This window comes from Chenopodium album, chromosome 27, assembly GCF_948465745.1.
Source record: "Chenopodium album chromosome 27, dcCheAlbu1.1, whole genome shotgun sequence".
Taxonomy (NCBI): domain Eukaryota; kingdom Viridiplantae; phylum Streptophyta; class Magnoliopsida; order Caryophyllales; family Amaranthaceae; genus Chenopodium; species Chenopodium album.
The window spans coordinates 31,376,866-31,403,333 of NC_137860.1; the positions used below are offsets into that span (position 1 = coordinate 31,376,866).

The window sequence follows — 26,468 nt, forward strand, 5'->3', positions numbered from 1 at the left end:
CAATAAATACAAACATATACATATATATAAATTAAAGAACTTCACCATAACTTCATCCCCACAATGCCAAAGAGAACTCTGATATAGATCATAACTATCTTTTAGGCTTTTAGATTTTTGATAGATATCAAAATCTTCCCATTGGTCCACTTGCTCTTTTTCCCCTTGTCTTTTTCCAATTTTTTCTCATCACATTAGTATATAAAAGGAAGAGGAAAACAAAGCAAAAAGAGCAACAAAAAAAAATAAAGGAAACCCATGTTATGTTATCTCACTTTCTTTGTCTAGAAATTTCCTTGCCCATATCATTTTTCTACAAAAAAAATTAATAATAAAACCCCTTAGCTTATTAAAGAAATAAAGTCCTAAATTTAATTGGTCTAACTCAAATCTCTTTTCTTTGTTGGGTATCTTTCAATATATTCCTTTATTTACTCAAAATATAAATTGAAAGTTCATACTTTATTTAACTCATAAATATTACACTTTCTAAGATTTTTCATACCCTCAAAAATATATTAGGAAAAAAAAAATGAAGATTCAATGTGATGTGTGTGAGAAACAAGAGGCTTCAGTGTTTTGTACAGCAGATGAAGCAGCACTTTGTGAAGGGTGTGATTATAAGGTGCACCATGCCAACAAGCTTGCTAGCAAACATGCTCGTTTTTCTCTTCTTCTTCCTTCTTTCAAAGATGCTCCTCTTTGTGATATTTGCCAAGTAATTTTCTCATCCCTTTTTATTTTATTTACCTTTTAATTATTTTAGTTGATTATTATTCCTAGGAACAATACCGACAAGTCGTTGAGACCTTATCCTTAACAGCTTAAAGCTCGTTAAAATGATGTTTTTATTTGTATGCTGATATGGATAGCATTTTTAAAATTTGAGTTTCGATGACAATCCACTATTTTTTGTCTTTGTCGTGTTATTGAAAGTCGTGTTTTTCCACTATTATGGTTCTGTAATCGATGAAAACTTTGAATTAGCATCCTATCATGAATTAATTAATTTGTTTAATTGTAATTAATATTTATTTGTACCTTTATTTTAAGATTAAATTTAATAATGCATAGTATATGATTTTTTTTATTTCAGGAGAAAAGGGCATTCTTGTTTTGCAAAGAAGACAGGGCAATATTATGCAGAGAATGTGACATACCAATACATAAAACAAATGAACACACACAAAGTCACAATAGATTTCTTCTAACTGGGGTTAAACTCTCAGCTTCATCAGCTACATACCCTACTACTCCTCGTTCATCTACCTCGTCCGGGCCGAATTCCATGTCACAAACTAGATCATCAGTTACAATCTCTAGCTATGATCATGACATGTTTAACCAACACAACGCAACTCCATCAACGACGAATTATGATCAATTTAATGAAGAGGGTATATCAGAATACCTAATGGAGACTTTACCTGGTTGGAGAGTAGAAGATTTGCTTGACTCTTCTTCAGCTTCTCATAATTTTTGTAAGGTTTGCGTTATCCTTCTTTATTTAAATACAAGTATTATTTTTAAAATTTTGTGTTACTTTATTCTTTTTTTTTTAGGTATACTATTGGAGTTTTGATAGATGTTTTAAAAAAATTAGAGAAAAAAACTAACTACAAGATAAATAAGTAGTATACTATTGAAGCATTGTTAGATGTTTTAAAACTAACTTTCAAGTAAATAAATAAAATAAAATAAAAAATAAAATAATAAACAATTATAAGCTACAATTATGAGAACATATACTTGAGGTCAATCAACTTGTACATTGGTAAAAAATTAGAATTAGCTTTCTGCCTTTCTTCATAGACAAATTCGTGTTTTTATTTTCTTTTTCGAATAAGCCACGAGGAATTATTATAAATTACAAACGAGGGAAGGGGAATTCAAACCTACTATCGAATATGATTGAATATATCTTGATGATTGAAAATTTTAGACATGGGTCGTTTACAATAAGCTCAAGAAGTAAATTTTCCTACATATTATTCTATATACTTAAAGTAGGATCATTTTTGTTATTTGATTACAATAATTATTATCATAATTCGTTCCGACACATAGTTAAAAAGCGTAATTTTGATATTTATTATTTGTAATTCCTATAAAAATAAATAAATTTTTCTTGGACGGTCTATCATACGTATGAGTATGATATGTCCTACAACAACCAATCTCTTTCGAAATATTCAAACATACAGCATGTTTTGCAGTCAATTATAGCACATTTTTAGGTGAAGTCAACTTTGGGTCCAAATAAATTTAGGGCATGGGCCTGCATAGCCCAAGACTAGAAAGCATTATTTGAGGTGCAATCGTACACTCGTACAAACAATTCTTTTTAACTTTTTAGTTAAGGTTGTACAGTAATAGATTGTGCATTCAATAGAATTTAGGTTAGAATTGAATTTAGCTAGTATAAAGAAATTTGTTAAGCTATTGACTCCTAGTTGCAAGTTGGTACTATAATTCCAAATTTCCAACATTATGTAGCTGTTATATGACCCCAAATCATAAATATTTCTTATGACTTTGCCTTGCACCTTGAGAAGGGAGGAAAGGGTAAGGGGTCCCCAACACAAGTGGTGAAATAGAGACCGTCTTAGGGTTGTGGAAAGTTAGATTGCATTGAAACAGATACGAACATAGATATAGTATGATATGTATTATCAAGGTTAAACACGGAAATCATGCGTATAGGTTTGATACAATCATACAATTGTGTTCATGTGTTGTATGTGGGAGGGCTTGGTATAATTCAACACCGAGTAGTACTCGTACATATAATAAAAGCTCTTTTTATTGAGTTTTTAGCGGTATACTACTAAAAGAAATTAGAATTTCCAAATAAATACAGAGTATACTTCATATCTTCATCTTTTATATTCCGTATTTCAAAATAATTATTGTATCAGATATGTTATAAAAGAAGATTTATAATCATGAACACAACTTTTTTTTAGTGCTATCTAAATCTTACACCAAATATAATAATAATAAGTGTATTTCTGATTCTTGTGTTGTTTTTTGCAGATTTCTGACTGCACAAATATAAATCCAGTAAATACAAACCAACAAGTTGAAGAAAGTATGGGTGGATATTGTTCAGAAAGTAAATCACTAATGTGGGAACTTCATCAACAAGCTCATAATGTTGGACCACTTGTTTCTTCCCATAATCCTGCTAACTTTCTTCAGAGATAATTTTTCATATTTTATGGGAGCCCATCAACATGATATAAAGGTGTCTCCTACTGTCAAGAAAATGCTGCAATTTTGATTCTTCAAGAAAAACTAAGAAAAAAAAATCATGCAATTGTACATTATCTCAATTTCCCATTATATGTCATATATTTAAAAATAATTACTTATTTGATTTCTAGAGAAGCAAATTTGATGGTAGAATGGTAAACTGTTACTCTGTAGGCAATTAAATCGATTGAGAGAAAATACGTTCGTTATCCATGAAAAGGTAGCAAGAATCATGACCATAGACATTGCAACGCTACATCCTATGCATATTACATATTTATAGACGCTTTCCTATTGCTAACATTTATTACCCGCCTACCAAACGGTCATTAGAGGTAATGAACTAGCGATGAGTAGTAATCAAAATCAAAATTCGAAAACTATATTGGTAATGGAAATTAATACTAGTACAAAAATGTATTGGTAATGGAAATTTATACAACACAATTGGATTGACACATAAGGTAACTTATTTTACGGAGTATTATTTATGCATTAACGGCGCTGTTGACTGGAGAAGATTTGTTTACTACGCAATGCAGAAAGCGTAAAAATGCAGTAAACTTCATAAAAAATTGAGTGAGAAATTGTTTAAAATGCAGGAAGCGTAAACATTCAACTTCCCTAGAGACATAAAAGTTTACATTTACAAGAAAGCAATCTTGTTCATTATGAAAACGAAATATTCATCTGCATTCATCTTAACTTGTTGAAGTATATTACACGAGATTGAACATGATGCCACATGATTGTGACCTCTAATCTTCATTCAGGTGTGACAAGAAACGGCCTCGTTTTTCTTTTGAGTGTTCTTAACATTTAAGTAGGATTATGGCTAAGATCATTTACTACAAAACTGGGCATGGGATCGGAGTTTCTTCTCATCTTGCTCCTTCGAGTTGCAAATGATAATAACTTAACTGATTAATTCAACTGCGATTAATTGCACACATAGTTGCATAGTCTCACGTCAAAAACTAGTATATCGTGAGATTTACGGACATTAAACAAGATCGAGATTCGAGAGTCTATTTAGTCATCAGTGCATGGCATATTTGTAAGGAAAACACAGGGGCAGGGGGGAATTAAAGAAGTTCTTGATGCAAGAAATGTGATTATAGAGATCATATTTTCCTTTTCGAAGCTTACGCTGTTTCTTCTATACAATAACAATAAACAGGGTATACATCACAACACTGCTGCACACTTGAAAACAATCAACATGCAGCAATATGCAACCTTTTGATGTAGGTTTCCTCTGTCCTCTCACCCCCACCATTCTTCACCTTTTCTATTTTGAGTTCTTATTTTTACAACCCTTACCGGGAAAAAGGAAAAGCCGAGGGACTAAAAAAAAGAAATAAGAAAAATAATATACCTGGGGGGAATAGATACAGGCTAACTAATAAAAGAATTTGCACCGGCCATGAAACTGATACTCAGCAGATACGGCAAAAAAATTTAAATACCCCCTGCAAAATCAAGGCAAAGAAGACATGTCGTTAAGAAGATAAACTTTGCAAAAGACCAGATTATCATAGTAAATTATGACATACCAGTTAATTACCTTCATAATCATGGGTGTAACCCACATTGTCATGAAGTGAATGCGAAAATTCTATCTGCTATATTTGTGCGGCATATAGGACATTCTGAACAAGCCAGTGAACAAGGTTTACATACTGCAAAGAGACCAAGCGTAACTAATTTTGAAAAACTGGCATGAATGTTGAACAAAGGAAAAAACAAAGAGTACGGATAACTTACAACAAAAATGTCGGCAAGGAAGAAGGATAGCAGCTGTAGGTGATTCATAACAAACTTTGCACAGATGGGAATTTGTCTCTCCGTTGCCCATATGTTTTTCTTTGTCCTTCATCTCTTGCATCCTTGCCTAATATTTACAATGCATCAGTTACTAATGGAAAAAAGCTGAATCACCAATATTTCTACTCACAAAGATCTATGTTAATGTACATGCTGAAAGTTTAATCCTGTCCATCCAGAGTCGTGAGACTCGTTACCATGAAGTATGATTATAACAAAAACTGAGCATAAAATAATCACCTTTAACCGAGCAACTAATGGCTCTTCGCTGGGAGCATCGTGAGCTGTTTTGTTGACCTCCAAAGATTGAGTTTCCTTAATGAAGCCATTTTTCTCGACCTCAGCAGCTTTCTGTCCATTTGAAAAATCCCCATTATCAAGCCTCTCATCAGACATAGACTCATGAGCAGCTCCTACTTCTTTCTTCAACTTTGCGACAAGCACCCACATATTTGCCAAATCATTTTCAAGAGCTACCTCCCTTCTCTTAGCCTCTTCAACCTTTTTCCGGCATTCCTCTTCCACATATTCTTTGTCAGCCAAAGCAGCTTCAAGAGCTGCCTCCCTCTGTTTACGAGCAAGTAGTTCCATCTTAAGGTCTTCCAGATCCAAATTATACGAGTCAAATTCATCATAAAATCCTCCCGATACATCATTACCACGGCCAGGATATCGACCTTTTCTTCCAGCTTTCATGCCGTCCCCATGTTTCCGATTACCACCATTGGAAATTTGGGAGCCTCTGGAGTGACTAAATTCACGAGCAGCCTGCAATTCCTTTTCTAGTTTTGCATTCTGCAATGAAATTTTTGTTACTTCAGCAGCCAAGTTTTTCAGCTCAACAGCAGCAGCAGAAGCTAGTTCCTTCGCATAGGATGCCTCCTCGGATAATTTTTGATTCTGCACACACAATCCACTATTTTCTTCCACTAACTGAACATGTTCCAACTTCAATTTCTCATTTTCCATCTCCTGCACAATTGAATAGATAAACATTAAATTCTATAGATTATTTAGGTTGGAAACTTTTCCAGAGTAAACGAACTTAAATAAATAAGATAAAGATGAAATATAGCTATACAAAAAACAAAATGAATACAATCATACAGTTTTATCAATGGTTTGGAATGTAAGAAAAAAAAACCACATAAATAACTAAAAATAATGTAATTTTTTTTTTTTTACAAGATAATGTAATAGGTTGCACAGATAGAGTTTAGCTAAGCAAAGGGCTATAATTCCAATCTTTGAGCACACCTAATTTTCAAGATATCAACATGACTAACACAAATATTTTGTAAAAAGTTTATTGTGAAAACTATTTGAGTATATGAAACAATATTAAATTTTAAGAAAATTATTCACCTGTGACTGAACTTTCTTTCTTAATTCCTCAGTATACTCATCAGTCATGCCCTGTTCAGAAGGCAAAGGTAAATCACCACCAGTTGAAGCCACATGCTTTTCCAGGGCATTTAATCGATCCAGTAGTTCCATATTTTCTGCACACTGTAAGAAAGAAGAAATACAAAAGTAAGACTAAAAGTGCATATAATTTTATTCTCCCAGCACACAGGAAACACTTAATCATGACAAAGACTAAGATACCTTATTTTGAAGCTGTTCCTGAAGAATCCGGTTGTCGGCTGTTTTTAGCTGCAAGAGAAGATTAATGATGAATCCACTTGATAAAAATGCTTTTGTTAGAATTAGTCATTTCAACTCGTCACAGTTAAAACCAATCGAAAAGGTTTCATCAGTCATTTGTAAAACAAGATCAAACATCAAAATGCACCTACAGCAGATACATAGGATGCTAGTTCAAATTGCTTAAACAGATTCTTTTGACTAGTCAAACACACAAATCCATGTCATAAACCATCAATCAAGAGTGCTCTCCACTGGCTAGTAGCCAAAAATAAATTATTACGCCGCCAAATAACAAATAAACAAGTACCACACAATTCTTGATGAGCTGATTAATGGAAGGAGAATAGCCAGAAGCATAGACAAATCTCATGCATATAGATATTCCGAAATAGAAAGTAACATTCACAGAAACAATAACATATGAAAAGGAAAAAAATCAGCAGGTGCATGTACTATGTTAAAGATCAGTATCAGTTCAAGAGTACTACAAGCAGTAAGAAAGAAAACCATTGTCATTCAGACTTAGAAGCAAAGAGAAACATACCTCTAACTCAAATTCCTTTTGGCTACACTCGGTCTTTAATCTTGAAACAGTCTGTCACAGAGAAAGGTGAGATGTTAAAAGGCGACATCATCGCACATGGCCCACTCAAACAAAGGCCATGGGGTTGAGATTGAGAGAGAGAAAAAAAAATGCAGATTGTTCTAGAAGACAACCTGCTGCATATCAAGCAATGACGCACTAGCCACTGAAGCCTCACCACTCTGGATGATGCGCTGTTCTAGAAGCCTCATCTGCTTCCTCTTATCTTGGATTTCACATTCCAAATTATGGATCTGCATTTCAGAGAATCATAAGGAGAACAGTAGAAATCAACATTAAATATTGGTACTTGCATTATCGGATATATATACTTCATTTATCAGCTAATCTTGAAATCCTCAAAAATTTCTCACTTGAAAACAAGCAATGACTTCAAAGGTTCATAAAGGTCATGACTTTAAAAATATAAATGGACCCCTATAGGAAAATAATATATCCTAGGGTAGTCTGAGAATATCGATTAGAGCATTCTAATCAAGTGTATAAATAATGGTATTATAAGGAACTTAACACCAAATTTTCCATCTAGTCTAAACACAAGAACATATACTTAGCCTGATTTCCAAAACGGTAAAACCTGTATGAAAAAGGGTAACAAGATAAACATACTTGGCTTTGGGCGGCGTCGGGATCATTTGAAGATTGTTCAACCAAGCGTTTTAGTGTGCTTGTACTGAAAGCAATTTCACCAGCAAGCATCTTCACTTGCTCCACAAGAAGGTCCATCTCATCAGATGCAGTTATATCATCCTGATACCCAACAAATACATACATTCATAAGCAAACAACAATGATGATAATAAACAGAGAATTTTAGCATGGTCTCGCATAGTCGCTGTAAAAGAGCACACATAATAAGTAAAAACACAATTATGCAAGAACTTCACAATAAATTGCATCATATTATTCAACATGATGAAATAGCGAGAAAGCTGCAACAGGTTTAAAAAAAAATACAACTAACAATCAAAAAAAGCAGAACAAAAGCAATGTTCAGATCAAAGAAGTATGGTCATTTATTTTGGCTAATGAGTTCAGAAATAAAGCACTATATGATAACTTAATTTCAGATTTACTTTCATATTTTGCAGCAACAATCGTTGTCGTTATGCCTTCAATTAAATTACAAACATTAACCATTCACATTTATGAAGAAGAAACATAATTTGACATATGTAAACTTAAGGACTTAATAAAACAAAATACATACAGTCGTAAGGTTTGAACCACTGATGAATTCGCCGGCTTCGTTAGATTCCGCGAGTATGCTGCCAGCTGCAGAAAGTTCGTCATTCCATTTGCTAGACGAGCGTTTGTGTTGGAAATCAACCGCAGGATCTGACAGTGCTGACGGGGAATCCTTATTGTTTTCACAGTCCCCAAGCTCTAATTTCTGACACCAGATATATACAAAAAATGTTATAAGCACACAATCTTTGTCTCTCCACAATGTAGCTTTTATTGGTTCACATGCCGCTCTAGACCTCCTTAATAAGTTGACAATCTACATGTTTTCCTATCTCTCGTGTCTTTCCCTTTGTCAAAAGGCCTAGGAGCAATGATCATAGGTAGAAGGGCATAATGGACTGTATGGTGGCAAGTGGCAAGGGAGTATGAATGGCCAAAAAGGAAGGGGGAAAAAAAAGAGAAGGCGTGCGATGAGAAAAAGACGATGTAGTAGGAAACCGTTTAATATTGGAGGCAAGCTTGTCAAAAAAACAAACTTAAGATCATGCAGAACTTACATCATCAGAGTGACTTCTCTGGTAACCAGCAGCATCACCCAGATATGAAGGAATACTGTTTTTCGAGGAAACAAGTATCAATTTAGTCAGCCTCTGTATTCTACTCATCAGGGCTGCCTTTGCTTCTTCTTCTTCCTCTAGCCTTGATTGCATTTTAAACTGACCTTCTTCCAACTACAACCAATACTAGAATAAGCATAACAATGCATACAAAACAGCAAATTTGATTAATATTAAGTACTAGTACAGTAAGGAACCTTTTGCTTTAAGGTCAAAATCTCCTCATGACTAACTCCAACAAGCATTCCTCTTCTTAACTGATCAAGTTCTTCCTTAAGAGTTGTAATTTCTCGCTGGTACTTTTTAATTAAGGACTTCTCATCAATAATCTGCACAATAATAAATTTCATACATAATTAGTTAACTTCAACACATGTCCAATGGTCAGAAAAATGTTGGATTACATCTCCACACGGATAAGGCATACCTTATTACGCGAAGCAAATATCTCCACACGCTTAGCCCTACTAGCAAATTTCAGAGTATTATGGGTCTCCTCCATACTACTAGATGCAGGGGTAACTGTGCATATAAGCTGCAAAATTTCCAACAAAAGGCCTGTGATAAGAAAGTTGCTAGATCATAATACTTAAATCAAACAAAAAATAGAGTATTGTGCCATTAAACATGAATTCAAATGCAAGCAGCGGTGTTTGCTAGTTCACAGAACGCCAGCAACAGACAATTATTAAAACAAGAATGCGACCAAAAGTTGTCCAGACCTTTTTGCATTACAAGAAGTTTCAATAATGAGTGATCTTAAAAGTATGATTAAATTCCTTCATGGAACCGAGTAAAAATAATGTCTATCTCTGGAACTTACTGAAACATGTCCACGACCACTAAGAGAGGACTGCAGAAGGCGGGTAAGCTTTGAATCTCTATAAGGAATGTGAGATGCCTTCCCCTCACTGAGCTTCCCAATGACCTTCACATCAAAAAAGCAGATTATATGGCAAGAAATAGAGTAATGCAACTGAAGACAAATTCTAGCCAGAATATCCTGTTGGGGCAAGTCAGCTACTTGCAAAACGCCTACATCATAAAATCGATGCAAAATATATTTATTTGAGACAAAACAGATATAAATATGGAGCACTTACGGTTCCAAGAGTCAAAAGACTTTTATTGATATATGAACCTTCCTTTCTTCTTAATCCTGTTGTTTCAGTTTTGGAGCTCTCGGATCCAGCTAAATCAATCAAATTCTACAAAAAAAATAGGTAAATAAAATAACATTGTCACTCAGCAAAAGCTTCAAAATTGCACATTTCATACACAAATCATAGATCAGAAATGTACCAGCTGTGAGAATACCACCCCATCATATTCATCACCATGGGAACCACTCTCTATCATCTACAAAGTGAATTACTGGTCAGTAAATATGGCATACAAACAGAAATTCAGAATTGCCCAAACTGTAAAATTCGGTAAATTATGCATACAGCCACACTGGCAACTATACTAATTTTCAGTAAATGTACAAATTTAAGGTCCTGTTTAGAACATAAACAAGTGGGTGTATCAGAAACTGCAAATGACAACACATCTTCGAACATGTCAAACGCTTTAAGGCTGCGATAAAACTCCTTGCAAATGGGAAAAATAGAGACATATGGACGACAAAGTTAAAAAAAAAAAAGTATGCATCCTAATCTTGTCAAATTTCTAGATACATTTTTTCTGCAATGAAGCCTACAATAAGATTCTTCACAAATTAACAATCAAAGCAACCATCAAGCAGTACAAATAACATGCCAACCAACTAGAGTAATCCGAGGGGGTCCTTACAAAGCTTGAAGGCTTCAAACTACAATTAATTTCTGGAAACCCAAAAAAACCATGCATATGGAAACAGAATAATAATTAAACTACAGAGAATCTTGGTCTTACTTAGAGAGATTTTTATAAGCCAGTTTAGATTACTGAGATTGTCTCAAATGGACAACGAACCAGCTAATGATTCCAATATATGTAGTAAAATAAGGGAGCAGCAGCAAAGACATAACACTAAGAGCCAAAAACAGACATAATTAGAGAAGTTAGCACAAAGTTAATAAAGTACAGAAGTCAACTTTACCAGTGAGAATATGGTGTGGCTTCTACTACTGAAAAGGTTAAAATTGTTGGAACCGACGTGGCGATGCTCTGCAGGCATAAAAACTGATTTAATAACAGGAACTCATAGACGGTAAGATTAGTAACCAGAAGATATTAAACTCTTAAATGTACCTTCCCCAGCAGCAATAAAAGATAATGCATGCCCAGGAGACAAAACAACCTCTTCTTTAATGCCTTCAACATAAGTTCCCTGAAAAATCTTGCAAGATCAATACTATGTTCTGTCGCAAATGAATATGGAAAGATTATGTTCTAGCCAATAACTGAAACCACACAAACCTGGGCATCTTCTCTTACACGTAGATTCTGACCAGTTGGATCAAGCAGATCATTTATAACCTGAAATCACAGGATTTAGATTAAATACAACTCTACTCATAAGAAAACCCTGAAATAAATAATCAAACCAGAAAACCTCATAAAAGAGAATAGCACAACGGGATGATATATAGCCTTCATCGTGAATATTAATTGTCAATATGTCGTGTTATAAGTTGGTATATATTTTCAATTATCAGATCTATATTAATGTAAGAAAAACTTTTACCTCATTATAGATCTCGAGATAGGAAACACGAAGCAGGAACTCTCGCCCAGGAGTCTAAACCAAAAGTGAAGTAAATCAGCCATAGTTCATTAATAAAAGAACATAAAGAATGACAATTCTAGATGAGATCCGTGTATAATCAAATATGGTTCGTAGCAAATGATATTAAAAACATAATAGCAAACAATGAAAGAGCAGTTTCAAATGATATGCTCGACAGTCCAATGGCTATAGTAAGAGAAGAGAGTGTGCTTACTTCCTGTATAATGCTGAAGACATCTTTGATTGCCAGTGGTATGATACCAGGACAGTCTTGGTCCCCCTGTAAAGACAACATCAGAGGTTAGTCAATGACAATGGATCATTACTTTCCAAGCTACGAACAAGAAATGTGAGACATCAGTCAATGACATTGCTCATATATACTAAAAAATAAAAACTTTCAAACGCCCATGAATAGAAGTTAAGAATTATTTAGTCAAACAGGGAGTTGTAGTGGAGGCCTTGTACAGTCAACAAAGAGTAACCTTCCCATCATTTCATTCTGTCAATTCAAGATATTATGGTTTTAATGGTGGTAAAAGAGCAAGTTTGAGGGAATTATGACAATGCATGTCAAGAAAACCATGCATTCTACTCCATAACTATTCAAATAGATATTAACAAGATTGACAAAATGCATGATAGCTTCCCACAAAATGAAATGCCTAATTCCTGCCATAGCTCCGCTCGTTCATCACATTGATCACAGCTTTCGGTGGTGACAAAAGAACGAGATTGGTGGAATTGTGACAATGGCATTCTACTCGGATATCTATAAACAACTAGTTGTCTACAACTAAAGGTGTACATCCCACTGCAGCTTCCATCAACATTGCACATTACAATGACATGGCCCTTTCTTGTAAACCAAAGTCACTATATTGACATTCGAAACATCCACTGTAAAATTACTCAAATATAATGTAAGTCCATAAATCTTAAACTTGGCTAGTCACATTTGTCTAATTTCGCCAATAGAGTAAACATAAGGGGAGAGACACTGTTAAACCTGAATTGATATGTGTTGATTAGTTGATCTCAAGATTCTGAACTTGTTATCTAGATTTTGCAATATCTATTGCAGCCAATAAAAACGCGAACCATATGTAAACAATCAAAGGCAGCTACGCAATCACTTACATGCATTGTGTGTGTCTTCCCACTACTGGTAACACCATAAGCAAACACTGTACCTGCAACATCAAAAAAGCACTTTCATATCACTAACCGTCGAAAAACACAATTCCTTCACTACAATCAACTACGAGATCACCACTGGCCGTCGCATTTCAACTCAAAATCCAAAACACCACAAATCAATAACCATTGATCATCACTGGCAACAGTATTACACCTCAATACCTAAAACCATAACCGTAAAACCAATATCATTCGACAAACTCCGGTCCGATCAAACCTTACACAATACATACCATTAACACCATCCATTGCAGCCTTAACAACAGGCCGAGCCGCAACATCATAAACCTCCTCCGTATTCGCATTCGGCCCGAAAACCTTATCTGCCAATACCAATTCAATCAAACATCAACCGATTGCTACGATCACCATAATCAAAATCAAATATAGCCGCATAAAATCAACAATTTATCAACCACATTACATCAATTACATAATTACTTAATCCAACATCAATCAATTCAAAACCTAAAAATAGTAAAACTGATTACCAAATGCATAAGCACATGTAGCTGGACTATACTCGCTTCGTACAGTCTTATCACCATCTGGATACCACGAAACCTCATCACCTCTCTGATACTCTCTATCACTGCAAAAAAAATCAAAAAAATTCAAAAAAAAAAATTCAAAATTAAGATCTATCAATTTATCATCAATAAATAAAAATTCAGATCTAAATTCAAAAACAATGAAAATTGAATTGAATTGGTTCACCTCATGGGACGAAATCGGACGGTGACGGAGATACTATCAGCGGTGGATCTAGGAGCATCGAACGGTTCAGGAAGCAAGTCATCGGACGGTGAGAATGCGACGGGAGAGCGACCGCCATAAGTCCGATTAGGAGTCATGGATCTTGAACCGTGAGTATTGTTACCGGTTGAACCGTGGAATGAGGAAGAAGAAGAACTGTTGGACCGGGGAATGAACCGGCCACTAGTGTTGATAAACGACGACGTAGAGGAAGAAGAAGAGAAGGGACTAGAACTCGAAGTTCTCCGGTTATGGCTGAACGGTGAACTACTTCTTGCCCTTGACGACATCTACTTACGACGCCGTTTTTGGGTGAAATGCAACAATTTGAAGGATGAAAAATGGAGGAGAGAGAAAGTGGTGGGAAGAAGAATTTGTCAGGAATTGCACATGGTGTCAATGACAAAAAAGGAAGTGCATTTTTGTTTTTGTTTTTTTTTTTTTTTGGTTAAATTTGAAGGTTTGAAAAATGAATTTGAATAATTATTGATTAAGTGAAAAATGGAAGGAATGAGAGTTGCAGAAGAGAGAGAAAATGGAGGAGAGAGAAAGTGAATGAGAAGGAGAGAGGAAGAAGATGACCAATAACTGGTGACTGGGGAGAGAGGTAGGAAGTAATGAGGACGACGGTGTAATTGACAATATTTTTTTATTTATTTTTTTAATTGGGTTTGTAATTTAGTGGGTTATTTTATCCAGGGAGTGAAATTCAAATTTTCAAATTGGGGGTGACGTGGAGGAGAGAGAGGAGAGCTGAGGTGGCGGGAGTGGAGGGAGAGTACTCATTAGATTAATTCAGTTTGAAAATTAGTTTTACTGTAATTAAGAAATGATAGTCAAAAAAAAAAAATAAGAAATGCTTGTCTCTTGTTAAAAACTTAAAATAGTGTGCAGTAGAATTAGAGTCTGTTCTCATGCATTGAAATTTAGTTCAATTCAGTTCAGCTCAGTTCCTGATTTTCTTCTCTAATAAAATATTCAGTTCAATTCAGCTGAGTTCAGTCAATGAGAACAGGCCCTTTTATGAATTGAACTGATTAGAGTTGAACTGAACTGAATAGAGCTAAAATGAGTATTTTATGAGAGAAAGAAATTAGGAGCTGAACTTAACTGATTAGAGCTGAACTGAACAGGCCCTAACTTGTACTATAATAACACGGTAATGATATAGAATGCGTAGTTCTATGATAAAATCACGAGTTGATCAATGTACAGTATTATTCAATGATTTATTTCATATTTTTCTTTTTTCTTCATCTTATTTATTTTAAGTGTCTAACTTATAATATTACTCCGTATATAGTACCTTCGTAAGTCATGGAGTAAAGATAAAGTATTTATTTAGTATGCTTTTATTATGATCTAAGCTAGCTATTTCATTACCTTGACAAAAAAAATTAAAAAATAAACTAAGCTACATTATTTTAATAATCTATAAGAGAGTTTGTATTTTTATTTGCAAACCTTCTATTTTTTGGTTGTATTATATTTGTATGGAGGATGTAAAAGTGGTTTTACAAATTGTCTCATTTATTGCAATATGCTGTAGTGCATGTAATAAGTTTGGTTTATGATGTTTATGATTTTTATTTATTTATTTAAAACTAGATGAAGCTCGTGCGATGCACGGTTTATTTGAATTTTCTAAAATATATTTTTTGTATTTATGTGTTAAAATTTGTTGCATATTCAGATAAAATTCTTAATATCAAAATATAATATTTTATATTCAATTAATTTAAACTTAAAAATATCATTTGTCAATTTTGCTTACGTGACATTTGAATTATTTAATTGTAAAATAAATTAATAATCTCTTATTTAATTGGCTAAAACTAAACTTTATAATCCTACGTAACGCGCTAAGAAAATTAAATCCTACATGGCTCTCTAAAAACTCAGGAAAAAACTCCCCTTTATATATATATATATATATATTAGATTTTTTTATATATAAACTTTTGTTTTGTATCGCCATAAATTGATATTCATGCTTTGATGCTAAGATATATACTATGTAATGGATAATTGATTGTACTCCTTGTTACGTAATGTTGTTTCATATGTTTCTTCAATTATAGAGTAAAATAGTTTGACGTATCCAGTAAATTGTATATTATCAGGTGTATTTTTCCAAGTTTAGTTAAACTAGATAATTGTAAGCAAAATGTGATTAACTTATACACTTCTTTTTAACTTTTCTTTTAGTATCAAGTTATTGTATTTTGTATAGATAGAAAATTAAATATATAAATGGTTAAGTTGTTTGTTGACGCTTGGCAATGGGACAAGCAGTTTGTTTCAATTTTAACATTATTTAACCTTTTAAATATACTAATAATGATTATATTGTTTTATTTTATATCTTAGCTTTCAGTACAACATATTAAGTATAAAAAATTTTACCTGTCAAAAAAAAAAAAAGTATAAAATTTTTTAATACATTAATTAAAATTTTGATATTTTGAAACTACTTATTGAATCAAAATATATAATAAAAAAGTTTGACTGCGACGTACCACAGCATTAGAATATAAAAAAAATAAAAATAAAAAAGAAATTAGCGTCACAATCTTGGTTTTAACTTTTAAATGTAACAACCTCACGCTCAAAAATACAGAGTACTCCGTAGCTTTTATATAGAGTATTGCATCGAAATTTGTGATTCTAGATAATATATGATGAAATATACTGCAATTAATAGCCAAAAATCCAGGTTTCCATAAATCGACTCTTATCTTTTTTACTTATTTAATTAAACAACTAAAACTCTAACAAAAATCAATTCATGCACAAACTCAGTATGTATACTATTTTGGAGCTTCTTGGCATCAATTATTAAACTTTGATAACCAAAAAGTCAATAGGAAGATAGGAAGAAAGAACAAATAAAATAACAGCTTTATTTAATTTTTGTTGTTGTTTAAATGAGGACAATAGAATAGCTATCAATTATTTGGATTATTTTGACAAATTCAAAATTCCAAATTCCCAATTGTGGGTGATGTGGAAGGGAGTGATGACGTGGAGGAGAGAGAAAAAAGAGTTGATGAATTGTTTTTTAAAAAAAATTAAATGGGAAAAGGTTGAATTTAAAGAGGAGAAAAATAGGCGGGAAGTTTTACATTATTTACTGAAGAGTGTCATAGTTGCAGTCGAGGAGGGGTCAGATAAGGTAATTGTAAACTGTAAAAAGGTGAAGGCTGGAGCAAGTAAAACACAAAATTTCCTCAAAATTTTCAACTAACAAGGGCATTTTGGACTTTTCAGTGTTTGCCTTTGCTTTTTGTACGAAGTATATGACGCATTTTAGCTTTGTAGCATTTGGCTAATTGGCTTTGCTTTCATACTACTCCTATGGTAAATTAGTAATTAATTACCCCGTGATAATTACAACTAGATTACTCCCCTCTTATGGTGCGGTGTATTCACCTAATGGTCACTTATTTGAACTATTTTAGTTGTAAATTAAATTGGTTAAAACTTTATGTTTCTTTTTGATAAATTTACACAATTTACAACATTTGATTTTCGTAAGAAAAAATATTAGACGTGTGGAGTTAATAAGTTTATGAAACCTGATAAATGAAAATTCAGTAGGTCGAACTACCTAGAAAACGTGTAAATCTTAGAAAATTGTAATCGGTTCAATAAAAGAAAATTGGAGAAATTTAATATTGTAAATACCTCATTATACGAGTAATTGTTTTCTTAAAATGCAAGGATAAATAAAACATAAAAGAACAAATGCAATTCTTATTTAATTAGATACCGATTTACTTTGATAATGAAGTTTCTATATAAATCGTTCACTTATTGTCCTTCATTTATATTACGTTGTCTTGTCCATTATTTTCATGATTGTGTTTGAAATTTACTGATTTAGTACTCCTAGAATGTTTAATTTTAATCAAATTCGTGTGTTGATAAACAACAAGGTTAACTACTTTTCATTTCAATAATGAAGAATTTCTCTTTGCGACACAATTTTTTTTTTAATACGGAGTATAAATCTTTATAATTTTATGAGAATAAAAATAAAGATAATTACAGTTTAAAACGCGCCTTAAAGATTATAATATAGAACAATCTACAAAGGACATGCAGTACTTTTACAAGATGAGATAAATAGAATAAATCTTTAATATCAAGAGTAGAATGTACTCCGAATTAAAGATAAGGATTTTGGGTTTAACAAGTGTGATTTTGTGAAGGGCAAAGTAATTAATTAGAAAGGCAAAGAGGACCCGAAAGAGATCCAAATCCACGTGAGAGTTGGTTGGCTTTTGGAACATTGAACCTTTTTGCACATGATACCACTTCCTTAAGTTTAGTTAGAATCAGTATGGGCCCCCTTTTCTAATTAACTACACCCATTCATACTCTCAACTCATTTTGGTAAACCTCCTTATGACTTATGAATGCTTCTAGGCGCATAACACCTATATATTTAGCATGCATATAGGAGGGTATCAAGGGGTTTTTATTATATTTTTTTTTTCATTTGATGTTTTTCTACAATGGTACATTTTTGTGTACTATAATGTACCATTAAAGTATAAGTTGTATTAATAGTACTTTTTGTGTACTATTATGCACGCGGTGTCGCGGTGGTACTTTTTGTTATCCTATGTCGTTGATTATTTTCTCCTAAAATACCTACCACCTGTCACTTATTAGGCTGTAGTGGTACATTTAGTCATCCTATATGGTTCTAAAACATATAGCGCTATGCGCTAATACTTAACCCCAAATGTTTAGTCCTCCTTACAATTTACTTATTTTTACAATTTTTAAATTTTAGGTAGAAAATTATAAACTAGGGTATGTATTTAGCAAAAGTGATTATTAATTTATTGTTGTAAAAAAGTACTTACTATGTTGTTCTTGCCTATACAATTAAATCAAAAGTCAAGATATAAATATCTATACAAGAATCAATTAAATGTCCGACATTGACAATTCAATCAATAATACATTATCTATAGCTTCTTCATTAAACACACCTCAATAAAAAGAATGAGAAAGAAGATCTCAAACAATACATTAGTAGGAAAAAAAACATAAAGATAGAAGTATACAACCATAAAGTAATCTCATAAATGAATTTGACAAAAGTGTTTATAAAAAACAAGTCGCATACATGTTTAATTTCTAAATAATTTAAACCCTCATACAGTAATTTAAATTGTTCGCTAATTATATTAGCACTGTTTTATTAGAGACACCTGATTAAATTGAAACGACTTCGATAATTATATTAGCGAGACTTTAATTTTCCATGCTAATTAGGCACAGACTAATAAGAACATGCTTTGTCTCTTTGTCCACACTTTCAACGAACCTTAGTAATATGAAGTAATGATTTTTGTGCTTCCTTGCCTCTTGTATGTTTAAATATCTTAAACAAAATAATTAAATTAGCTAGGTGATTGATTACACTCCACCTCTCTTTATAGTGGCCCGCAATATAGGAATTAAAGGTGAGACATAATTTTCTTGCACCCATATTAATTAACATTAATTTATTATAACCTTTTGATCATATTTAGATAGATTTGTTTTAAATCAACCATGCCACCTACTATGAGGATGATATCTAATAGGGGCCAAAATGATGTGATGGCTTAGTTTAGTTTATTTTTACCTTGTTTTTGTTATTAGTTAATCATTCTCCACTCAAATCTTAAGCACACTAATAATTTCAATTGTCGACTATTACTGTTTTTTTTGTTAGGTAATTTATCAGCTAACTATTGGTTTAAAATAATATGCATAGTTAAGTTCTTGTAACTAACATTGAAATCAAAAGGTGCAAAGTTGTGCCAAGCTAATATAAGGGCCCAAGGTTAAAAATTGACCATTTAGGTAAAGGCTATATAGTGACTAGGAGCTTAAGACAAGGAGATTTCTATTTATTTAACTCGAAATTATTGAGAGAAATCCAAACAAATCTAAATTCAACCTAACACAAACTTGAACAATATGAATCGATGACATAAAACACAATCATTGCAATTTGTAAATTTTCCCGTTCCATGCAATTCAATATATCTAAATGTTATATTATTTGAAATCATAGCGGCTAAACCCCAGCCAATCTAATCACCAAAAATTTCAGGCTATAAGAGCAGGTGTGTGATATTCGAGATACATACAACACTAACATAAATAAAGACAATTGCTCATGTTGTACGAATAGCTGAGTATTAAGAAAATGTTTAAGGTGGAATGAACGAACTTCAAGTGTGTAAATTTGTACAGTAACACACTAAATTTTATTACGAGTCATTAAAAAACACTCATTAAGTAACTAATTATTAATTACAATCAATATTACATATCAATCTGATAATAGTTAATCCGATCTCATATAATAAGATGACGAAAACCATCTCCTACCATATACAAGACCCACTCATCATGTAAAAAATATTCTTGCCAAAGAAGAGTACAAGCAAAGAATGCTCAAATATCCATGATTAGTAAAATAGAGAGACCATCTTTTTTTTCTCCTATGCCACCTTTTTTCTGATGCCTACAATTACAAGCCATATATATGATGGTGGTCCTTCTTTGATCTTTATACTATGACGGAGTAACTACATACATACACTTGGTCACTTGTATTATACTGAGAGACCAAGTGCTATTTTTAGCTGTCACTTGCCATTACTAGCATGTGATATTGTGTTACGCATATTATACACTACTTGCGCACGTGCCAGGGGGCTACTATTTATTTGCCACGTGTGTCCCACACTTTTCTTTTCTTTTCTTTTGTTTTAGATCTTTTTTGTAGAAGCTTCATCATCTTTTTGCATATTGTATAGTCTGGCAGATCTCATCTTTGATTGTTTTGTTACTCTATATATATTATTCGATTTCCTTTTGTTTGTGCTACTATTTATTAGCCTTGGAGGCTTGTACCATAGACGCATGTTCAACCCAATGTACCGAGCTAACTACTTACCGTTCACCATAATATAAACCTCTTACCTCTTTACAGTCGATAAGAACAATACCCTTGTCAAAAGAATAATAACTTGACACTTGAAATATTATCAATTCAATTACTACCTCAAGTAGTCCTTGACCAACCTCTCTCTGCACGAGGATCCTAACGAATAAAATATATTATCAATTGGTGTAATATAAGTATTAGAATCATAAGATTGCAAAATGTTGATACTAGATAGCATTGTGGAGTAATGGAATACTATGAAGTATGAACAATTTACAATAATGTTTTTGTCTTTATGATTATTGATCAAATTGGTCCTACTAGTAGGAAACTAAAAAGCTATTATCTGACCAAACAATTAAAATCTCATACGGATACATAATTAGCAACAAAATGAACGTTGGATATTCATTGACAACTTTGGATTTTGTTGATGATAATAATTCTCAATAATTGTCCTTCACAAAAATTAATAAATAGGGTCAATAATACTCATTAGTCATTAGGGGTGGTCCTGAACGTCATTCAACGTATATTACAACTTCTTCTCTGGTTAAAGGCCCAAGGTAAAAAATGGGCCTTGCTTTTTCTTTGACATGCATTTAATTCTAAACAAGCCATTGTTGTTGGATTATGGACTGGCCCATTCCCCTAAGATATTACGAGTACATCACTTTCATACTTTTTTTTTTTTTTTACACCTTTTGTTTCGAAATAATCTATCTATCTATACTATATACTAAACTAATCACCGGAGGGACATTTGGCATGATTTTGTAAAAAAAATTCCCTCCAAAATGCTCTAATTTTTTTTATTTTTTATTTAAATAAAATTCTATTAAAAAATTAAAATTTTTAAAGGATAGACATTTATAAATTCAAATTTCAAAAAAAAAAAAGTGTTACAAATTTCATTTAATTACAATTAACTATTACGAGTATTATTACTAAATCATACTTTATAAATCCGTGCATTGCACGGGGATCAAACTAGTGGTTACATTATAATTGATGAAAGGAGCAATGAAGCATAGAGGAGCTTTTGGTGATCACATTTTTATGAAAGTAAAACAAACAAAGGATATTATGGCTTCTTGAGGGCACTCTTGTATAATATGGAGTAGTTTTATACTCAACTTAAGTCTACATTCCAATTTTGTCGGCATTGATTCTCCTTTTCTTCCAATTCTCACGTGAGCTCCCATCAATAATAATAATAAAAAAAAACCTAAACCACCTTCCTTTGTTGGACAAGTGGCGAAATAACACTAAATGCCCACACTCAGAAAATGGTCGTGGTAGTGACCCGGTCATGATCCATTTCTTACCAAAAGTATAACCTTTTCATTTTTTAAGCTTTATTTATTTTTCTCTCTCTTCATGCCCACCCAAAATGGGCAACCATCGGCCATACTCTTACAACACAAACATTTTTTTTTTCCGGCTCTAAATAGGAATTGCCTTCAAACCAAAAGAAAAGGATTGGCTCTTGGTTAAGTCTGCCACATTGCCTTATCCTAGAGGAATAGTGAGCAGAAAACAAGGAAGAGAATGCAAGCATCAGTCCACCCTATAACATGCTATACCTCTTTCATTTCTCCCATTCATCAAGGTACTTTTAATTACTTAATTTTCTCCCCTTTTTCTTTAATTTGTTAATGTACAATTTATGATAAATTAATATTCTTCTTTAAAATTCGACATACATTTCAGGAAATGGTAGTATAAATGTATGTAAAGCATTTAGAAGAAGAAAGGTTTATTGCTCAAAAATATCATCATCAATGCAGAGCCCTGAAAAGGGCAAAAATGGGAATTCAGAGCGGTTATACCTTGGAATGGACTTTGGTACATCAGGGGCTAGATATGCTCTCATTGATAAACAAGCACAAATTATTGCTGAGGCCAAAAAAGAATACCCTCTTTATTTGGTATGATCAAATTTTGGTACTTAACTTCAAATTTCATGTTGTTTTGTCATGTTGATTATACTGATTTTGTATTGAAACCTTGAAATCTGATTTATGGCACGGAAAAATAAGTTTAGCTAGGTTTGTACGGAGTAATAATGTGATTCGTAACTAAAGCTAGATTGTACCCGTACTAATGCATGTGATATTATAACATTGGAGAGTAGATAAATACACAATTGCATTTGTCAGGCTAGGCAAGTTTCTATGGTTTTAGTTGATAAATTATTTGAGCATCATTTGGAAAGTTTATGTGTTTATACTTTATAGGCAAAGATTGCATTTGTTTAATTTGACTTGATTTGATTGGTATTTATCTGGGGCAAAGTTTGTACAAAACTGTTGTATTGTGTAATGTTTTGTGGCAAATTAGCTAGTGGTTGAATTGGTATAAAATTTAGATAATAATGCTTTACAGAATCAGCAAAGGCTGTAATCTAGAAAATTTCTTGTTTATTAGTAGTAGTACCTAGTGTTGAGCTATGTAACTATGTTAGATTGTTATTCTTAATGTTTATGTTAAATGTCTAGAAAGGATGGAGAATCTGTTGACTGGGCGCGCTCATGGAAAGAAACACTTTTTTCATTGCTTGAAGACGTTCCAGTGCATCTTCGGCCTTTTGTTGCTTCCATTTCTATAGATGGCACATCTGCTACAACTATGATTGTTAACAGGTAAACTCCTTTACCTTCCATATGCCTAATGCTGTTGTGAACTTATTGCCTTGCAAATTATGATATTGTACTCCTTCCCTAAACGCTAGGCCACATTTCAATGGTAGGCTATTCTACATTACACCTTAGTAATACTTGTAACAAAGAATGCAAAAGAAAGACTACGTTGAGTGTGGTGGAGACTCGATCTCTTGAGATTGACTCGCAATCAAATGTGGATCATGTCACCACGTGGCTTAGCTTGTTATTATTTAGGGATAGAGGAAGTAGTTTTATATCCCTTGTTATAGTGGTATATGAATTTGTAGCATTTAGACTTGTGGATGCAGCTCTACAGGGGAGCCATTATGTAGGCCTATTTTGTATAACGAGAGTTGCCCGGATGCTTTACCAGAAGTTAAGTCCATAGCTCCCCCCAATCACACAGTCTGTAGTGGCTCCTCTACGCTGTGCAAGCTGGTTTCTTGGTGGCATTCTGACAGCCAGAACAAGGATTCTGCTGCATTATTGCATCAAGCAGATTGGTTACTTTGGCTGCTTCATGGAAATTTAGGCATCTCGGACTACAACAATGCTCTGAAGGTACTTTGCTTCCCGGTTGATCATCTGCTTCTCATTTCACTGAAACTTTGATTAAATAGGGAGTGTTTTATTGATGGAATTTGTGTGTATGTAGGTTGGTTTTGACCCTGAGATGGATGCCTATCCACCTTGGCTACTTTCACAACCTTACTCGAGTATTTTACCTTCTATTGTAGCTCCAGGATCTGCAATAGCAAATGTCAAAGAGGATGTCAGGAAAAGATTAGGTATTGATTTTTATTCTGTTCTGAGGATTCTCTATACAATCAAGTTATGGCTGTAAGATGCATACATCCTTCTACCTTTGAGTTTGATGTGATCTGAGTTGAGTTCGCATTTCATACTTGATTTTTATAGGGGCTCTGAGTCATTTCTAAGTTGTAGCCTTGTTTTGTGAATGAGCCAATAGCTGTATGTTCTGCAGGGATGTAACAAGTTGACAGTAGCTCTTATCACTAGTCAATACAAGGACATAAATTAAAGATAATTTTGTCAAATATTGTGTAATATATGACTTATATTGGCATGTCATATAATCATTGAAATGCTTGACAGGTTTTTCTGAGGATTGCACTGTTTGTGCTGGAACAACTGATAGCATTGCCGCGTTTCTTGCAGCTCGTGCCACAGAACCAGGAAAGGCGGTGAGACTTGCATATAACATATAATTGTCATCACCCTTGTTTCTCTTATAATGTCAATGTTAATCTTGTCTTCAGAGAATCATCACTCAGCTGCAGGTTCTTTACTGCAAAGCTTGAGGGGTTAAAATTCCTCTGCCTTGAGTCAATATGTAATCCTAACTTGCATTTGAGACTAATCCAAATAACTTTTGTTCACTAACTGTTTCTAGGTAACATCTTTGGGTTCAACCCTTGCAATAAAACTACTAAGTAAAAGCAGGGTTGATGATGCACGATTTGGAGTATACAGCCATCGGCTTGATGATATGTGGCTTGTTGGAGGAGCTTCGAACACAGGAGGGGCTGTCTTAAGACAGCTTTTTACTGATGAGCAGCTGGAGAAGTTGAGTGAGCAGATAAATCCTGCATTACCTTCTACTCTGGATTACTACCCTTTACCAGCTGTTGGGGAGAGATTTCCTATAGCAGATCCCAACAAGCAGCCTAGGTAAGAGACTATGCTTAACTGCCTACTTTGTGAAAATCAAGTAATTTGGTTGGCAACTCTATATTAGTCCATCTTCTCTTACATATTCTATTGTGTGCATTTTTATGGTCAGAGAACCGAGATGGAACTCAGTTCTATACTCATATAGCGACCTTTATCTATACTTGTTTGATTAATATTATCTATAAAGATTCAATAGATGTTGGATTGCTAAATTTGGCTTCTATTCACTTAAAAGGATTGGTAAGCTACTAGAAAAAGGCGTACGATTAAGGCATACTGTCATAGAATTTGGGATTTGGGAAGAACTATTAGCACACAGGCGCCGTGGTTCTTGCTGTATTTTCTGTTTTATAAATTCTGTACACTAGTCACAAGATATCAAGTAATTTCAAAATAATTAAATTGTGGCATACAAAAGTCTTTAGTTTTCAGCAAATTTGTCTGAGCAAAACTTTTTTCAGTCTTCAGAAAACTATCTGATGATTGTGATGACTACTATAGTGTGCTCATCGTTTCTTAGGGAGTTAGGGATTAACGTGTTTATGATTTGCACATTTCCAGTTATGAATATGTTTAGTGGCTTGCACAACTGAAGTATTTGTTACTCACTGGCCACGCAGATTACATCCACGTCCTGATAGTGATTCTGATTACTTGCATGGTGTTCTAGAATCCATTGCACGCATAGAGGTATACTAAAATCTCTCTTTAAACTTCAGCTATATACTTGATAACTTGCAATTATTTCCTAGCTCTATAATCTTACTACTATTTGGGTCTGTTTAGGGAAAAGGTTATGGCCTACTTAAAGATCTTGGGGCAACTGAAGCAGACGAAGTTTTCACAGCCGGAGGTGGTGCAAAGAATGATAAATGGACTAAAATTCGGGAGAGAGTGCTTGGTTTGCCAGTCAGTCGCGCTGTTCAAACAGAAGCTGCTTATGGTGCTGCTCTATTGGCATTGAAGGGTGCTAGATAATAAGGAAATAATCTAGCTTATGCTTTACTACCACTGCTAGTATAACTTGGAAGTCCCAAACTAGGACTTTGTCCTAATCCTTTCTTGAATTTGTGACTTCTGAATAAGTGCAGTATTTTTCTTTTTTTTTAAAGCATACAAATTCATTTTGTTAAATGTTCATCTCTGTTGCTTTTAAAGTGTACTCCATAGTTAAATCTTCAATAAAACTTGCAATTTTATTTGTGCAAAGAATGATAAATGGTTAGTTGTTTGATTTGATAAGAATAATAAAAAAACGAGAACTTGTTTGTTTGACAAAAACATACGTTTTCTAAGAACTTTTACTTCATACTTTGTACTCCTTTTTTTAATT

General features: G+C 33.3%; 3 protein-coding genes across 3 annotated transcripts; 2 read left to right on the forward strand and 1 right to left on the reverse strand.

Moving 5' to 3' along the window:
• The first annotated feature begins 256 nt into the window (after positions 1-256).
• LOC145620990 (B-box zinc finger protein 20-like) lies at positions 257-3,385 on the forward strand. Its single transcript, XM_081675729.1, has 3 exons — positions 257-718; positions 1,097-1,486; positions 3,037-3,385. The coding sequence occupies exons 1-3, from the start codon at positions 533-535 to the stop codon at positions 3,205-3,207; spliced, it is 747 nt and encodes a 248-aa protein (XP_081531855.1). The 5' UTR covers positions 257-532; the 3' UTR covers positions 3,208-3,385.
• Positions 3,386-4,367: 982 nt separating this feature from the next.
• LOC145621425 (kinesin-like protein KIN-7D, mitochondrial) lies at positions 4,368-14,417 on the reverse strand. Its single transcript, XM_081676156.1, has 25 exons — positions 13,772-14,417; positions 13,546-13,646; positions 13,288-13,377; positions 12,995-13,047; positions 12,069-12,134; positions 11,813-11,866; positions 11,545-11,604; positions 11,377-11,455; positions 11,225-11,292; positions 10,444-10,500; positions 10,245-10,349; positions 9,965-10,069; positions 9,569-9,676; positions 9,339-9,470; positions 9,082-9,255; positions 8,547-8,729; positions 7,946-8,086; positions 7,450-7,569; positions 7,277-7,327; positions 6,691-6,738; positions 6,448-6,591; positions 5,323-6,054; positions 5,023-5,149; positions 4,823-4,937; positions 4,368-4,727 (listed from the first exon to the last, which is right to left on the reverse strand). Exons 1-24 carry the CDS (start codon positions 14,098-14,100, stop codon positions 4,852-4,854), a joined length of 3,213 nt encoding a protein of 1,070 aa, XP_081532282.1. The 5' UTR covers positions 14,101-14,417; the 3' UTR covers positions 4,368-4,727; positions 4,823-4,851.
• A 7,808-nt stretch (positions 14,418-22,225) lies between these two features.
• On the forward strand, positions 22,226-26,335 carry LOC145620380 (D-ribulose kinase-like). The gene is made up of 9 exons (XM_081675050.1): positions 22,226-22,386; positions 22,488-22,705; positions 23,280-23,419; positions 23,749-24,001; positions 24,096-24,228; positions 24,557-24,645; positions 24,855-25,132; positions 25,756-25,825; positions 25,922-26,335. The coding sequence occupies exons 1-9, from the start codon at positions 22,326-22,328 to the stop codon at positions 26,111-26,113; spliced, it is 1,434 nt and encodes a 477-aa protein (XP_081531176.1). The 5' UTR covers positions 22,226-22,325; the 3' UTR covers positions 26,114-26,335.
• The last annotated feature ends 133 nt before the right edge of the window (positions 26,336-26,468 follow it).

What these genes read in the sequence shown, in the direction of transcription:
- LOC145620990 (XM_081675729.1), top strand. Translation starts at nt 533, where the DNA reads ATGAAGATTCAATGTGATGTGTGTGAGAAACAAGAGGCTTCAGTGTTT. An exon ending in CTCTTTGTGATATTTGCCAA is followed by an intron (nt 719 to 1,096) that starts GTAATTTTCTCA and finishes TTTTTATTTCAG; the next exon opens with GAGAAAAGGGCATTCTTGTT. An exon ending in CTTCTCATAATTTTTGTAAG is followed by an intron (nt 1,487 to 3,036) that starts GTTTGCGTTATC and finishes TGTTTTTTGCAG; the next exon opens with ATTTCTGACTGCACAAATAT.
- LOC145621425 (XM_081676156.1), bottom strand. Translation starts at nt 14,100, where the DNA reads ATGTCGTCAAGGGCAAGAAGTAGTTCACCGTTCAGCCATAACCGGAGA. An exon ending in CATTGCTTGATATGCAGCAG is followed by an intron (nt 7,328 to 7,449) that starts GTTGTCTTCTAG and finishes TCTCTGTGACAG; the next exon opens with ACTGTTTCAAGATTAAAGAC. An exon ending in CATTAGTTGCTCGGTTAAAG is followed by an intron (nt 5,150 to 5,322) that starts GTGATTATTTTA and finishes TGTAAATATTAG; the next exon opens with GCAAGGATGCAAGAGATGAA.
- LOC145620380 (XM_081675050.1), top strand. Translation starts at nt 22,326, where the DNA reads ATGCAAGCATCAGTCCACCCTATAACATGCTATACCTCTTTCATTTCT. An exon ending in ACTACAACAATGCTCTGAAG is followed by an intron (nt 24,002 to 24,095) that starts GTACTTTGCTTC and finishes GTGTGTATGTAG; the next exon opens with GTTGGTTTTGACCCTGAGAT. An exon ending in AATCCATTGCACGCATAGAG is followed by an intron (nt 25,826 to 25,921) that starts GTATACTAAAAT and finishes GGGTCTGTTTAG; the next exon opens with GGAAAAGGTTATGGCCTACT.